The sequence below is a fragment of the Poecilia latipinna genome, unplaced genomic scaffold, assembly GCF_001443285.1.
Source record: "Poecilia latipinna isolate Pla-1442-1.1 unplaced genomic scaffold, P_latipinna-1.0 Scaffold690, whole genome shotgun sequence".
Lineage (NCBI taxonomy): Eukaryota > Metazoa > Chordata > Actinopteri > Cyprinodontiformes > Poeciliidae > Poecilia > Poecilia latipinna.
This window is the reverse complement of record NW_015113306.1, coordinates 119,880-136,417: the sequence shown is the minus strand read 5'-3', so window position 1 is coordinate 136,417 and position 16,538 is coordinate 119,880. Positions and strand designations below refer to the sequence as shown.

General features: G+C 38.4%; 1 protein-coding gene across 1 annotated transcript in view; it reads right to left on the bottom strand.

Annotated features, from left to right (window-relative positions):
- The window catches only part of xkrx (XK related X-linked), a 20,560-nt gene extending 4,424 nt beyond the window's left edge, over window positions 1–16,136 (bottom strand). Inside the window, exons 1-2 of the mRNA XM_015044783.1 lie at window positions 15,315–16,136; window positions 1,634–1,887 (exon numbers count right to left, since the gene is read on the bottom strand). Of these exons, the coding sequence (XP_014900269.1) occupies window positions 1,634–1,887; window positions 15,315–15,664 (604 nt within the window). The 5' untranslated portion in view covers window positions 15,665–16,136. The remainder of the gene's footprint in view (window positions 1–1,633; window positions 1,888–15,314) is intronic.
- Between the last annotated feature and the right edge of the window lie 402 nt (window positions 16,137–16,538).

The following is a 16,538-nucleotide window of genomic DNA, read 5'->3' as shown; positions in this document are numbered from 1 at the left end:
ACACACACACACACACACACACACACACACACACACACACACACACACACACACACACACACTTCTAATGTGAAATTTCAGATTTTTTTTAAATCGGATTATAGCAAATATGAAACTAAATATGGAAACCAGAAGAGAGAAAGAGAGAGAGAGGGATGGATGGATGGATGGATGGATGGATGGATGGATGGATGGATGGATGGATGGAGTAAAGAAAGAAGGACAAATGGAAGAGAGGAAGGACAGACGCTGGTCAAAGGAGTCTGGAAGCAGAAACTTTTTCCCAAAGCGTTCCAGCTTTTCCAGACCTTAAAACATTCCTGAACCAGGTGAGGTCTTCCAGGTGGAAACCAGTGGAAACCTTCCAGTGAGGTTTTCCAGCCTCTCTGGCCCAACAGAAACTCTGAGGTTAAATGTCTTTTGGTTGAAATTGACTCGTCTTCCCCCGACTTTCCTCTGGAGCAGCGTCCAGCTCCGCCTGACCTGGTTCAGATCTTATCAGAAGCTGGCCGACCTCAATCAGCCTCATAAACACAGGTGTGTCTGGTTCCCAGCAGGGCATTAGTCACCAAGTACAGGAAACAAACCATCTGACCTCAGAAAACCAAAAACACAGTCCTGTTCTGACTGCGGGGTTGAACGAGGGTTTAATTAGGGTTGAATAGAGGCGTGGAAGTAGGATTTAAATGTGTTTATTGGTGTGAATGTTGGGTTGGTTCCAACTGTCCATCCAACCCTCCTGTATGCATTCACACTGATAACTACGTAATCAAATAATTCTCATGCGTTTCATTATGATGGACGTTAACTCCTGCTCTGGTGCCACCTTCAGGCCAAAGCGAGGCCTCTCCCAAAAGGCCGAGCTCGCGCTCAGTTTCAGGCAACAAAGTTTATGTTTACAAACTGTGAATGAATCAGAACATGCACTAATATCAGCAAGTTCACAGAACTCAGTCTTGCAGCCTCATGTAAATAAAAACAGACATAAACTTGTAGGGCTTCTGCAGGTTTCCCCAACACAAATTTAATACTATTTGTATGACCATGTGGTCACAAATCGACACTTTTACCACACATCTGGCTAAAAAGCCACATTAAAAACAGTTTTCCGACTTAGGATTCTGTAAAGTACTGCAACAATTCCTTCAAAACCTTGTTTTTTACGCTGTTGTAAGACTACCTTCTGAATGGCGAAAATTACGGTGTTTATTCTAGTAATTGAACGCCACTTTGAATGAAAAACAGTTTTCAATCATTTTCGTGTTTTTAATGTACTTTTGTAGTATTTTGGTGTCTTAAATTATAAACTGGCGTTTTGTTGTGTGACGTTTTAGCTAGAAAGTTTGGTAAAAGTGGCGATTTATGGCTCATATGGCCTTCCATACGGTGGAAGTGTTTTACGTAACAGTAAAGTCCCGCGAGAAAAACAAAAACTACATGCAATATTAAAGTTAAGATTTGTGCTTAACGTATTTAATACCAACGTATTTTTCTTAAATAAACGCTAAAAAAAAAAAAAAAAAAAAAAAAAAACAGAGACTCAAAATGTCCCAAAATCCACATTTAAGACTCAAAATGTAATTTTTGCAAAAAGAGAAAGCACTTAGGGAGGATATAAACCAGCATTTCTTACGTCTGACAGACAGGGTGTACTTCTCCTGGATGTTGGCGTACAGCTGGAGCGTCAGCTGAGGCGTGGAGCCCAGGAAGGCCTGGATGACGGCGGTGCGTTTGAAGGCGTTCCGGTGCGTGGCCAGCGTCCGCTCCGTCTGCCCGATTTCCAGCTCTATCTCTCGGCCCTTCTCCAGGTTGGTTTTCCTGGACAGGGTGACGTAAGGCTCCTCGTTTTGGCCTGCCTTGAAGTAGACCACCAGCGCCTCGAAACACCTGAACAATGAGAGGCATCGGGAGGTCAGGGTGCAGTAACGCCTGAGCACCAGCAGGGGGCGACATCTTGTTAAAAGTTACAGGACGGTTTCTAAAGTCTAACTTGTATCTAAAAACAAAGCTCAACTTCTTTAAGGTATGTGACAAAAATGCAGTTAGCCAATTCAAAACTGTTGATTTTTTAAGAAGTTGAGTTTTTAGAGAATTATAAATAATTGATATTTTATTTTGAAGTTCAGTCGAGCTTTTTGTAAAGTTTTTTCATAGCAAAAAAAAAATCTCACCAGGTATATTTGGTCTGGTTTCTAATGCAAATATCTAAGTACAGTTGAAATAAGACAAAAGAAGTAACTCTTTAGCAATCTACAGGAGCTTGTTTAAGTAAATAATTCCTTAATATTGGTGAAAAATAACTGAATAAGATTTTTCCACAATAAAAGCAAAATAATCCTCAGTGAAATTTGTATTTTTTAAAAATAAAAAAATCAATATTAAGGAATTATTCACTTAAAACAAGCTCCTAAACCTTGCTGAAAATTAGCACACTTCTCTTATTTCGCACTAGAAACTAGACGAAAACACTTGGTAAAAACTTTTTGTTTTTGCAGTGCTTGAGTAAACACCAGCTTTAGCTGTTCAAGTAGGTCAGCTCAGTTCTGCTTTTGCTTTTTTGTTTCTGAAAATCTGTTACACTTTCACTGTGTTGTTCGGTTGCAGCTTCATCAGGCAGTTTATAGATTATATGCAAATGTTTGGGATATTATTTGTCACAGTTATTAACAATATCTTGATGGTGTCTGCATTTTACAGCAGCGACAAGATAAAACAAAATCTAACAAAATTATGTTTTGATACGTCTCTCCCACTAATTTCACAACAAATTTCAATAACGTATAAAACAAAAGCCAACCTTTAATTCAGTTACACAGATCAATAAATCTTTAAGTCACTTGGAATTATAAATATTCCAACAATCAAAACAAATCGTGTTAAATAAATAACCTTCCTGCTCAAATAAAATGATTAAACCCAATATAAAAAAAAATCTCTAAAAATATTCCTGGCATTTAGCAAATATAAATAATTTTGGTAATTGTAGTTAACCTAAAACAATAAAAGTTTAGTCTGATTTAACTACAAACAGGAAGAAAAATTTTAAAATATCTGCTTTCAACTTTAAATGTTTTCCAAATTTTGTGTTTAATCAAACGTTAGATTGCACTTTATCACAAAACTGTCCAGTTTTAAGGATTTTACATAGAAATAAAATACTTTCCAAACCTTGAAATCAAGGCATTTTCAATTATGTTAAGAACCCTCATGCATTGCAGCCTGATGCAAATATATTTAACAATATATTTGTTAAAAGAAAGTAGAATATCTGCCAACTAAAGGTTACTCTGTACTCAAACAGTGGCTACAGATTTTTATGTACAGGAAATTAAGACACACATTTGTCATAACAAAGAGGCCTTTCTTTGTAAATCTTGGTCAAACTAAACCAAACTTTTCCAGCGAACGCTCCAGCAGAGGGCAGCCGGAGGATAAACTGAGAACGTCTGGGTGTGGCTGCCTGAACGTTTGCAAGGTAAATGCTCTCCGTTTGGTCTCTGGGGTGGGTGCTGCACATAAAGACAGAAAAACTGGTTTTAAACAAATATGTGCTCCTGTGCAAGAGGAGGAAAAAGGTTGAATCAAAAGAGATAAAAAAAAACGTGTTAAATCTTATATTGTGTCAGAAAGCAGGTTTTCAGCCTGCAGCATTAAAGCGCCGTAAAACAGAAAGAACAAGCGAGTTAAATAAACTTAAACTACTGAGAATTGTGTTTTCAGCTCATGACCTCAGCCGCTCTGCAGATCCTCCCTACAGCACTAAATCTCACATCGCTGTGCAGGAATGCACCGCCAGACGCTGTTGCTTCAGCAACGTCACACCAAGAATCTTTACACACAGTTTACAGACGCTCAGAGCCGAAACTAAACCGGCTGCAAGCAGGAAGATAAATCAAACTAAACCGGCTGCAAGCAGAAATATGGATCAAATTAAACCAGCTGCAAGCAGAAATATGGATCAAGAGTTTTACGGAATCGACAACCAAAAAAGGACAAAAAACAGACCAGGCAGACCAATTCCTCAAAACTATTTTACAGTGGAACAGTCTCCAATCAGCTCACAGACACATTCATACGTGGACTGGTGATCAGATTTAGCACAAGCGCCTTGCTCAGGGGAACATCGACACACAGCAGAGGAGGAAACAGAAACCTTCCAACTGCAAGAATACCATTATTCCCTGTGATTCAACAAAACCTAGCCATGAATTTATGTCAGATATTCCTACAAGGAGACAGTAGTGAGGTGTGCTGGAGGAGAGGCAGAGGAAGACAGGAGTTCAAGGAAAGAGTGAAAAAAGAGAGTAAAAAGAAAGAAAGAGCAGAGCAAAGGAGGAGCAAAAGAATGGAAAAAATTACCAAAAAAAGTAAAAACGAGCAAAAGCACAAAAAAATGCAAAAAACAAGTGAATGAAACGAGTGAAAGAGTAAAAAAGAGCAAATGAAAGAAAGTGCAAAAGAGAGGAAAAAAGAGAGCAAGATAGTGGGAAAAAATTAGTGAAAAAGAGTAAAAACGTCAAAGAAGGAAAGAAAGCAAGAGAAAAACTAGAGAGCAAAAGAGTGGAAGAGTGGAAAAAAGCAAAAAAAGTAAAAAATACAAAAGAACAAATGAAAGAGAACGAGGGCGACGTGGCGAAGGCGACGCGGCGAAGGGGCGAAGGGGCGAAGGCGACGCAGCGAACGTGACGCTACGCAGCAGACGAGTGGATTAGTCAGAATAAATGTGCTGATTTTTAAAGCGCCGCTGAATCAATTTATAAACAGAAACGTGGGCCGCTGCTCTTCATTTGCAACTTTTCACATGCAGTCTGTTCCCATCTGTGACTGAAACAGACCAGAGAAGAAGAAGCTCAAACACAACAAATGTCCTCTAATGTTAGAGGAAACAGCAGTTTTATTTCAGCTGCTCTAAACTGCAAAAACACAAAACATTACCAAGTATTTTTAGTCTTAATGCTCAGGTTGTACATTTTAAGTTCTCATATAGAAAGAAATGTCTTGTTCCAGTGGCAGATTATTTCACTTATAACTACATTTTCTTCAATATTAAGGAATCATTAACTTAAAACAAGCTCCTAATTCTTTCTGTAAAGTTACTTGTAAATTCATTTGTCTTATTTCAAGTGTGCTAAGATACTTGCAGTAGAAACTAGACCAAAAATACTTTTCGTATTTTTGCAGAGCAGCGCGATCATCATGTTTCTGTTCTCCTCAGATTTCACCATCAGGCTCACTGGCACTCGGATGACAAACTGTGCACGCTGAGACAAGCTTGAACTCAGTGTGTAATTATGTCTCAAGATGTAATTTACTCAAAAAAAAAGGAAAAAAAAAGAGAACAAGTCAGGGCAGGATCCACCCACAAGCGCTGACTTCAGAACAACAATGAAGTCATACGCTTTTCATTTAAATTCCCACTGGACGCCATCTTGGTTCCCTCCAAGGCTTATGCTGTATAACGTATAGCTGTGTCCGGTTATTATCTGTAAACATTATGAGCTGAAATTCCTCGTTTGAGAGCAGATATGGTGTGTTTGTCTGCGCAGCCACAAGGAGTCAGGAGTTGCACCATCCCAGAGTCACACAGGAAGCCTCCCATCAGGGCCCCGACCGCAGCAGAGGCGATTTTATCGAGCAGAAGGGGCAGATCGCAGCGCACTGTTATCTCAACACGGGTTTCCTGAACTGAAAGCTGTGCTCACATGGAGCAGAGCAGCACAGATGGAACGCACGCTGCTTTGTGTTGGAGTGGTTTTAAAATCGGACAAAGCGCTCATGTAAAGAGGGAAGAGGAGCGCAGGAAAGAGGAAGAGTGCACACCCAGCAGATGCACCTGCGCTGGATTTTAGACGCACACATTTTTCCAGACTCATATTCTCAGACGTTCACTTATCAAGAATAAATCATACAGAAATAATAAAGTCTGAATTTAAGAGTCATGGACTTTAAAAATCTAAAGAAAAAATACAAAAACAAATTGAAAGGATATGATTGGCTGGTTGGTTGGTCGGACGAATGGATGGTTGGATTATAAAATGGATGGATGATTGGATGGAAGGATGGATGGATGGGTCAGTGGTTGGATTATAAAATGGATGGATGAATGGATAGATGGATGAAGGATCAACCGTCAGCCTGATTTTATTCTGTTTCTATCAAGTTTCAATCTGATCAGTAATCAGTAACCAGTGTAAACACGAAGAGGTTAATGTCTGCCAATCTGGTGCAGGAAGAACGATTTGAATCCTGATAAATCTTGATCAGCTGCTCATGTGCAGCTCCAGATGTTTTAATAATCAATAAACATTCAGCTGCAGCTGTGCATGCTAAAAGCCGCAGCCGTGCATGCTAAAAACCGCAGCCGTGCATGCTAAAAACCGCAGCCGTGCATGCTAAAAGCCGCAGCCGTGCATGCTAAAAGCGCAGCCGTGGATGCTAAAAACCGCAGCCGTGCATGCTAAAAGCCGCAGCCGTGCATGCTAAAAGCGCAGCCGTGGATGCTAAAAGCGCAGCTGCACCAGACGCCACTAACAGCCGCAAACGCAGTTCAAAGCTGCGGCCGTCAGGAGGTCCATGCAGCTTTATCTCCAACGTGTTAATGAATGATTGTGAACTTTGGGCCGAACCGTCTCTGGCCCAGCTCCAGTGGGAACTGTAAGTCTGCAGCCCCCGTTTTCCCTCAAATGGATATTATCAATCAAAAAACACAGAGTCAGGAAATATTTCTGCTTGTTTTCACAAAGTCCAAACTCACATTTCTCCCTTTCCAAGCTCAGATGACTAACGGAGCAAAGCAGAGCTCCTTAAAAATAAAACAATGAAGCGTAAATTCAACTCGCAGGTCGAACTCTTTCCCTCGTAAAAACAGCTACGCCCAACAGCACCGTAAATTCACTGTATCGATGTAAATGAATCTGTTGACAAACCAAAGTTCAGAAAGTGGAGCAGATTTGAATTGAACAAAAGTCTCCACCTTCGTCTTCCTATGTGCAGAAACAGGTAATGCCACTTCGATTACATGACTGTCCTCTGTCATAGCAAAACAAACAGCTAAAAAAATAAAGCAGTTTTGCAGTATTCTAACAAAGCATGGAGAAAGATCAGATGCAGTTTTAAAATGAGCAAACAAAACATGCTAAGCTGGTCTAATCACTTCGATTTTGTTTTTAAAGGCAGAAAATTCAGCTTTCAGTCCTGTGTACTCCGATACAGCTAAATAAAGTCTTGTGAAATTTAATCAAAGAATCAGCCAAGAGGTTTCTGATCATTTTGGAGGAGCTCAGTTTGATTCGCTGCGTGTTGACAAAATATGTATGGTTAAGTTCACACAGCAGGCGAATGCGACACCCAAATCGTTTTATTTTGCCCATATACAATGAAATAAAAATAAAAAACAATGTGTGAATCATGGCTCTCACAAGCCTCTTTTCCCAGCTTGTTAATAGTAAAGTTAGTATCAGTCCATAGACAATTACTGAGTCGTTTTTTGTTTTAAATATCGGAAATACTGTCAAACTAAAAGGTCAGTGACCTGGACTGACCACGCCGTTTTTTTACTTTACTTTAAAGCAGTTGTAAGGCAAAGTGCTGGAACCGTAAACTGCTACTGTGTCAGTTACTCAGCAGGTCGTTGCTAGGTAACCAAAGAATGAGCGAGTTGCTAGGTAACCAGAAAGTGAGAGAGTCAGTTGATTCCACCAATCAACTGACAAGTTTAGCAGCTAAACAAGCCAAACTTGTTTAGCTGGTTGTGAAAGTTTAAATCAGAATCACTTTTATCGCCAGTATAGAAGTTTGCAGGATAATAGAATGTTTTGATGCAATGACACAAAAAGAAATAAATAAAATATGAATATGAAAAAGAAAAGTAAGTATGCATGTCCAGAGTAGCAGGTGGATGAAGTGGCTGTGGTGAGCTACAAATAGTTGGTCTGGAAAATACAGTACTCAAGAGGGATGAATAGATGTTTTTTAGATTTGTGTGATTTTTAAAAAAATTTAACATTAATTTCACAAACAATTCTGTATTATGAAGAATTTCAAACATTTTGCTGTTTTGTTGCCATATGTGTCATTGGTTGAGCAGCTAAAGTTATTGGTTTATTGTGCGACCCTACAGAAACGGCAGTTTTTAAAACGTTGTGCTTTCGTTTACCAGCTTTGTTTGTCTCGTTATGATTTTGTGACAATACTTTCGGCTGATTGGTGAATAAACATTAAAATCGATCCATAAATGTCTCCATTCATTATTACTTCTGGGAAAAAATGCGCCGCTGTGGCGTCAAAGTTCTTCTTCTGTGCATGTTGGAGTCGCTTCTGAGTCAAAAAACGACAAAGACCTCTAATTGTGGTCACATCATTCAGTAGTATCAGCAAACATCAAGAAAAAAATTGAGCATCAAGACTTCCTGTGTGAACCTAGCTTAAGACATGGTGGTGGAAGCATCATGCTGTGGGGGATGCTGTCCATCAGTGAGAGACAAACACTTGAGAATGGGGTAGAAGTTCACCTTAGCAGACAACCATAGCTGCAAAAGAATGGTCTTAGATGAAAGTATACTCATGATTGGCCTAGTCAAAGTCTGAAGCTAAATCAAATTGAGAATCTGTGGAAAATGTTCATGTTTTCAGAGTAACTGAGCTATTTTGGCTTAGAAAGTGCAATAAATTCAATCCAAAATACTTCCAGGTGTACAGTGAAAGGTGGTTGTAGGAATATGTTTACCGTATTTTCTGGACTAAAAGTTGCTCCAGATTATGAGTCGCACCATAAAGAGGAAAAACACATAAAACAAGTCATGTTCATTTATAAATTATTAAACATGAGTGGGATCATGGTGATTATATGACCCGGTGACATGTCAAGCAGAACAATGAAAAAAGGGTGAATATATTCTAGGAGATACGGTGCTTTTTAAGATTTTATGTGGGAAAAAAAAGGTAAAAATGTAACATTCGTTTCACAAACGAGCACTGCATTATCCAGAATTTCAAAGAGTTTTGAAGTAAAAAAAAAAAAAAAATTAGCTTGAAGGCACTGCTTTAGCTTCCACACCATCATCCTCTCTTTTCAGGAGGCCAGATGTTTTTGTAACCGAGGGAAAGATGTGGCAGCACAGCAACACGTGTGGGAGGGGCACATCTGTGTCGCCCTTTCCTCCACACAGGAGGACTTTTCGGACTTTAATCTGCAGGAATGGTTTGATCTTTGTGACTAACTCATGCTAAATCATGACTCGGCATGAAAATCATGTGGACATTACTGTATCATGCTATTAGGCAAACACAACCTCAGACAAATGACAACCCATGATCTGATCCGCTCCAAACTGAAAAATAAAAACAGGAATAAAATGCAGAAGGAAAAACTCTGCCCTTTACTACCACCATTTACACAGAAATTCAGCGTGTAAGCAGCTGCTGCGTTTCTGAAATAAAAGCACCACGTTGGCTGATCAGCAGCAAGTGTAAACCCTGAAAAAGCAGAAGCGGTGGCAGTTTGCTGACCTGAAAGTTTCATGCGTGTGGGCATTCAGAGAAAGCAGCGTGTTCTTATCGCAGAGGAGCGGCCGTTTCTGCAGTTTTGGTTTGGAACGGTTTAAAAAGGTTACCTTCAAAACATTTGGATGCCACGGGGAAAACATTCCCCAAGTATGAGATGATTAATAACAGTTGTGGATGTTCCCAAAAGTGGATGAGCCGGAAAGTTCGACCCACGGCCAGAGCGCACGCAGCTCTGCAAAAACAACAAATCTTAAGTTTTTCTCTAGCTTCTAGTGCAAATATCTTACTGCAACCAAAATAAAACAAAACTAATTTACAAGAAACTTTTCAGCAAACTATAGGAGCTTGTTTTAAGTAAATAATTCCTTAGTATTTATGGAAATATAATATTTCCACTGGCAGATCATGTGTAACAAGAGGAGAATGTCTTGTTCGTCTTATTTCGAGTGTACTAACATCTTTGCACTAAAAACTAGACCAAAATACTTGGTAATATTTTCTGCTTTTGAAGTAGTTTCTAGTGAAAATACTTTAGTACACTTGAAATAAGACAAAACTAAGTTACACATGACTTTTAGCAACATGTAGGTTTTTTAAGTCAGTAATTCCTTAATATTGAATTTAAAAAGTATCAGATCCACTGGAATTTTATTCCACTTGTAACAAAGACATTTTTATACGCATTAATGGCAACATCTTGACTCCTAACCAATATTAATGAATAATTACTTTAAAACAACCTCCAACAGTTGGATTTATCTTATTTCAAGAGTGCCAGGATAATTGCACTAGAAACTAAAAGTGTAGAAAATGCAAAACATCCCACTTGTCACTCCTAGATGTTAGAGTTCAAGGAAGTAAAACAAGGAAAAGGAATGAGCAAGTCTGGTTTGTTTAGACAGATTGCAAGGAGGAAGAAATTACAAAATGGGTTTGGATTGCAAAATACAATCTGAACAAACCATGAAATTTCAAGATGTTTGAGACTTTCAGTCCGTCTATGTCACAAAATCCAAGCAAAGTACATCGAGGTTTGTAACTGTAATGTCACAAAATGAGAAAAATGTAAAGCTTTTTGTCTCATGACAGGCAGCATTCGAATGAAATGTGTGTGTGAGACAGCTGAGACTTCACTGAAACTGGACCAAAACCAGCAAAGGTAAAACAGACCGAAGAGAAGAAACGTTTTCCAGAACCAAATTCAGATCTGAAGCTCCCAGAAAACAAAACTATGAGCATAAAAGTCTCAACAGACAATATGTTTAATATCATACATGCTTATATAAACTAAAGATGAGTGAACAGTTAAATGGTTACAGTGAAAATATTTTTTATTTATGCAAACAGCTAACGATTATTTTAGTAATCTGGTATTCTGTAGATTATTCTGATGATTAATCGGACAAAAACATTGACGCATTCACCAGGTTTTTCATTTGGAAACGTATGCCTTTTTTTTCTACAATACTAGAAATGCATTAAAATCCAAATAAACAAATTAATTCCTTTTTAAATAGGGAAAAATAAACATTGACTGAAATTCAGTACGTTTAGCCACTTGTAGCAAATGATGCATCTGCAGCTAAAGAAAATCTTTTACATCAACATGTGAAAAGCTCAGGCTTTTCTGCTTGATTTAACATCAACACCGAATAATAACGGTTCATTTAGCTGTCAAATTAGGACAGACTTAACTATTTTTTACAGAATTTGAACCAGGTGAAGCTAAAACTTTGCCACTTGAGGAGTTCTAGGTGGAAAATATTTACAAAGAAGTTTTTTCATCTTAAATTCAAAACGTATAATTTTTTTAACAGTTTTGTGCTAATTACTGCTCCGAGTCAGTTGTTCTTTTAGCAAATGGCCTGTTTTAGAGTTATACTAAATCTGTTGACGATTATCAGGCCTGTCACAATAACAAATTTTGCTGGCTGATAAATTATCCCAGAAGTTTTTGTCATAAACAACTATAATGTTGCTTTGAGACTAATGCGAAGTAATGTAATGGTAATGGCATAATAATGCAACTGCCCCATCTCAAAGATCAATAAAGTTACATTTCTAATATTTAACATTGTAACCAGAAAACAGTTTAAATATTTAAAACAAATAAAACAGAAACAACAAACAAAACGGACACTGAAGTCTCTAAACAAAATTATCCTTAAAAAGTTGAGACTAATGAAGACTATTGTCATCCAGTTTTTGGTAGAAAGAGAAAGAGACATAAGAGAAGCAATCATGCAATTGGAAATTATTGATCTCATTTTAATTGACCATGCAGTTAAGTGATTTATTGCTTACTGCGACAGGCTTAACGATTATTTCAATAATCGATTAGTCACGATTAATCATTTCGGTCTTATTTTTATTACTCCAGAGAACGTTGTTCAACAAAACCTTAAATCATGTAACTTTAGTATCGACAAACAGCTGACCCGATCCAGACAGCTGTCTACATCAGGGATGTCCAACGTGTGGCTCGGGGGCCATTTGAGGCCCTTTAGATAATTTTGTTTGTTCACTTGCCTCCACATGCACAAAACAGATGAAAATAAATGTGTTGTTCTTATTGGCCCAGTTTTATTTATCAGCCGATATCAATGTTGGTCCCAATATATTTTTTATCTCGAGTTTATTTAGTATATTACTGAAGAAATAAAAAGGATAAATGTCTCAATAAATGCATTTTTACAGTTTTAATTATGTAAAAATATTAAGCCTCTGAATTCTCTCGACATGACAGTTTTGGCTCTAATTCCCAAATGTTTGGACAGAAATATGTGGGTCATACACATGAAGGACAGTTGGGACACAGGGGAGCTATGTAGGTTACTCTGACAAAAAAGAGGCTGCACAGCCTTTAATTCAGACCATGATGAACGGTTAACCCCATAATTTTCTTAATTTCAGGATGCTCGGTGTTGTTGCAGGTTTGTTTTCAGAGCCTCCACAGCCCATCTGGTCTGTTATCTGCTGCAAGAACAATGGCTCAGAGGAAGTTATTATGATGATGGATCATTAAAAAACAACTTCAGCAGCATCCTGTCAGGTCTTTAAGATGACCTTGCAGGGCCGTAATGTTCTCCATATCCACTCGTCTCCCATTAACCTCCATGATACGCTAATGGAAAGTGGAAGCTGTCCAGTGCGGACAACAGGATGCTCCCTCAAACTCTCAATTTACTGAAGGAAATGTAGCAATACTGCTAAAATTACTAGCAGCAGTATTAGCAGTCTGAGGATTAACTAGCATGTGCTACATTTTACCTCATTAAACCAATTTTTAAAGGTGATCCATTGTGCTTCCTTGAACAGAGCGGTACAAATCATGTTCTTGACATTTTTTTCCACAAAATTATTCTTAGATAATGAGATTTTAGTCTGGTCAGTTCTGTTTTAAGGCTTGTTGTCACTTTAAATCCAGATAAGCTGCCGCTGTCCATGCCCCACACTCAACGTTTACACTCACAAGAGAAAATGGCTGCAAACAGATGCACAATTATACAACCATACATCTTTGAAAAGCATAATTAGAGGCTCCTGCACATCCAACAAGAATGCAGAAAGTGGTTTCTGAATGGTAAGTCAACAACAAAACTCTTGGCTTTTCCAGCGGCCATTGTACAGTGAATACAGAGGTAAAACCAGCTGACCAAACGTGTTGAAGCTTTGTTTGGGTCAGAGGCATCTTCTGATTCGTTGCAAGCTTGACTGCTACTGGAGATCACAGTATCACCATCCACAACTTAAAGATACGTGAATGGGTTACGACGTTTAATTTATCTTTGAGATGAATAAAGTATTTTTAAGTGAACTGAATTTAGACCTGAGCTTTGACTATGCCTTTTAACACATGAATATGCTTTAATATATTTTTCCACACATTTGCTGTATCCTCTACACGATCTATGGCAAACTGAAGATATTACTTTGTATGGGTTTCTTGTTGACATTTTCTTGGAATGAATGACTAAAATTTGTCCTGTCCGCAAATTCAAGCTGTGGCTTTCTTTATTTTCAATTCATATTTAGGCACTAATCTGTGTTTTTCTGTCACCTACATCTCAAAAAAAAGAGAAAAAAAAGCACATTGAGGTTTGAGACGTGTGTTTAAATTCAAATACTTTCACCAGACACTTTACATGGACCCTCGTAAATGCTTTTAAATTTTCTTTGCAAATATTTTTTGGAAACATCCAATCATGATGAAAACTTCAAATCAACAAAACAAAGCAAAGCAACTCAAAAGCCCTCAACAGCTCATCTAATCAGGAAACCAGCACAGATTAGGTTTGAGGTTAAACCGTGAACACGTCATTCCTGTTTTCTGGTTTATTTGAATCAATGTGGTTATTCTGGTCTGTTCAAATTATTTTGAATCTTTTCCTGGTTCCTGGTTGTTTGGAAAAAAAAAAAACAAACAAACAAAAAAAAAACATTATATTTAACATTTTTAATCATTTATGAAACAATTAATCATTTTATGAAACAATTAATTGAGTTAATCATAATGAATTGATTGAAATAATCAACCAACTTAGTAGTTAATTAATTGTCAACTGGAGTATTCAGACACAAAAAGGTGGTTATATATTTGATTATATGTTCATTTGCATATTTAAATATATCTCTACCATTCCATAAAAAGACTTGTGACAATTTTCTTTATCCGATTAATTGATTAGTCGTCAGAATAATTGATTACTAAAATAACTGTTAGTTGTAGCCCTACTCTATTTTTCTATACACGATTTATTTTGGTTATTTTTCCAAATTTCCTGAGCTATAGGAAGTTTGAAATATCATATAGTGATATAGAAATAAGATAAGTGACTCTTTGGGCAACTAATTCACGTTTGTTATTCAAAAAGTAAAAAAAATGAACAGATTAACAACATATGCATGTTCAAAGTTTTGCATATAAATTATTGTTTATTTGTATCTTAATACAACTATAAACTTGTATATGAAGGCTTAAGTGGTTAAATGAAAAATTTGCAGAACGTGTTTGTTTTTTTAAATCCAATTAATTGATTAGTTGTCAGGAAAGTGTTAGTTGCAGTCCCACATTCATGTACATTGTACACATACTTTAAGGGGGCTTTTGAAGAGTAAATTCCTGTTATTTTAAAATCTGGTTTGGCTGTTTTATGTCGTTTCTCAAACTTCCTGAGCTCAGATTAGTGTCTCTCTGGGAGACTAGGAGTTTGTTGTTCAAAGCTTAAAAACCAGGATAACCAGCAGATACATGTTCAATGTTTGCATTATTCTAGAATTACGTCGTTCAGAGTGGCAGCACGCTGGAGTAGATCTACACTTTCATTGATATTTTACTACTTTTTTTTTCTTTTTCAAAGTTTTCTTCCTGTCTTTCTGGGGAGAAATTAAACTTTTTGTTGGGAACCGTTCCTTCTTGTTTTGTATTCTGTGTAATTGGCCAGATTTTTGTCAACATTTTTCATACTTTGCTATTTTGCCATGACGTGAAACCATAGCAACAGGGTGGTTTACAACAGGAACTAGCTGAGTAACAATGGAAAAGCTGAAATACTTTTTTAAAATGTTATTTCACTTTGGGAATCAATACAATATTTTTGAATTTTTTTAATGATTATTTGTTTATTTGCTTCAGTGATTAAACGGAAAATCTGCAGAATAAACCAATTTTTCATCCGATTAATCGATTATTGTCAGAATAAATTAGTAACAGATTAGTGGGTCTTTGGGCTAAAGACTAAAGTTTAAAACCCAGAACAACCAGCAGATCCATCATGTTCAGTGTTTTAATGAAGCCCCCTGTTTCCCACCTGATGAGCGGTCCAAGCTGCAGGAGGTGCAGGAGCAGGACCAGCGGCCGGTCCCGACCCACGTCCCGGTGGATGAAGGTCAGGGTCAGCTGGATGAGCACAGCGGGAACCAGCATGAAGACGATGGTTAAGCTCATCCAGAACACATCGTTGGTCTTGTGGTAACTTTTGCAGAGAATGCAGGCGGTGATTAACTCTGCGCAGTAGAGCATGGTTGTCCACACCACGCTGAGTGGGGGGTTCACCCGGTGGCGGGGGGACTCCACGATGACCCCGTACTCCTCCCGGGAGGAGCACCGCTCCATGTCCGTGATCTCGCTGCCCTGCTCCTCCATGGCCACCTCACACATGTCAGTATCAGTTTCAGCAGCAACAAATCACAGATAAATTGAACTCCGCAGCAAAAACATCACTTTTTGCGGCATATCCCTTTAATGCGCCGTCGCTCCCAACTTTCCACCCAGTCGATCATTGCAGGTGTCTCATTGTGTTCCGCTCCACGGTTCGGCTGACTCACAAGCAGTCCGCCCTCAGCAGGGTTTGATATACCGTCGAAGAAAGCGGGGAAAACGCCTCTTCTCCCGGATCAGATCTCTCTCCGTATGGGCAGCGTTAGTAGTTCAAAAAAGTTCAGCCCACGACGCGTACAGTCGGGCTAAATCCACAGAAACTTCCACGCCGGTGACAGTAACCCACAGAGACACAGAAAGAGCCCCAGCCCACCGGGTTGTGGGTGTTTCTCACACCGCATTGTTGCTGCTCAAGCTGGGCTGCGTGTTGTTACTGTTAATTCATCTGCTGCGTCAAGTCAACCGTAATGGCGGAGGCAGAACGGAAATACGACCTCCTTTCAAAATAAAACACAAATCGACCCCAGACGCTGGGTCAGCATCATTTAAGACCGGCGTAACACATCCTTACTTTCGAGAGAGGGGTCCAAGTTGTTTGCCAAGTGCTACCGCCATTTTTTTTGGTTGCCTCATTTTATTATTTTCCATTTATTTGTTTATTTATGTTTATTTGATAGGGACAGACACAAAAACACAGATCAAAAACACAGTTAATACGCAACATCCGTTCTTAGGAGGACCTTAAATAGTTGATTAAAGGTCGACTTTTAAAGGTCTGAACACTAATTTCTCTTTCCAGATTATATTTCTCAGATAGGTCGACCATTCATTCATCCATTGTCTATACCCGTCCAAATGCACAAGCTTTGCAAGC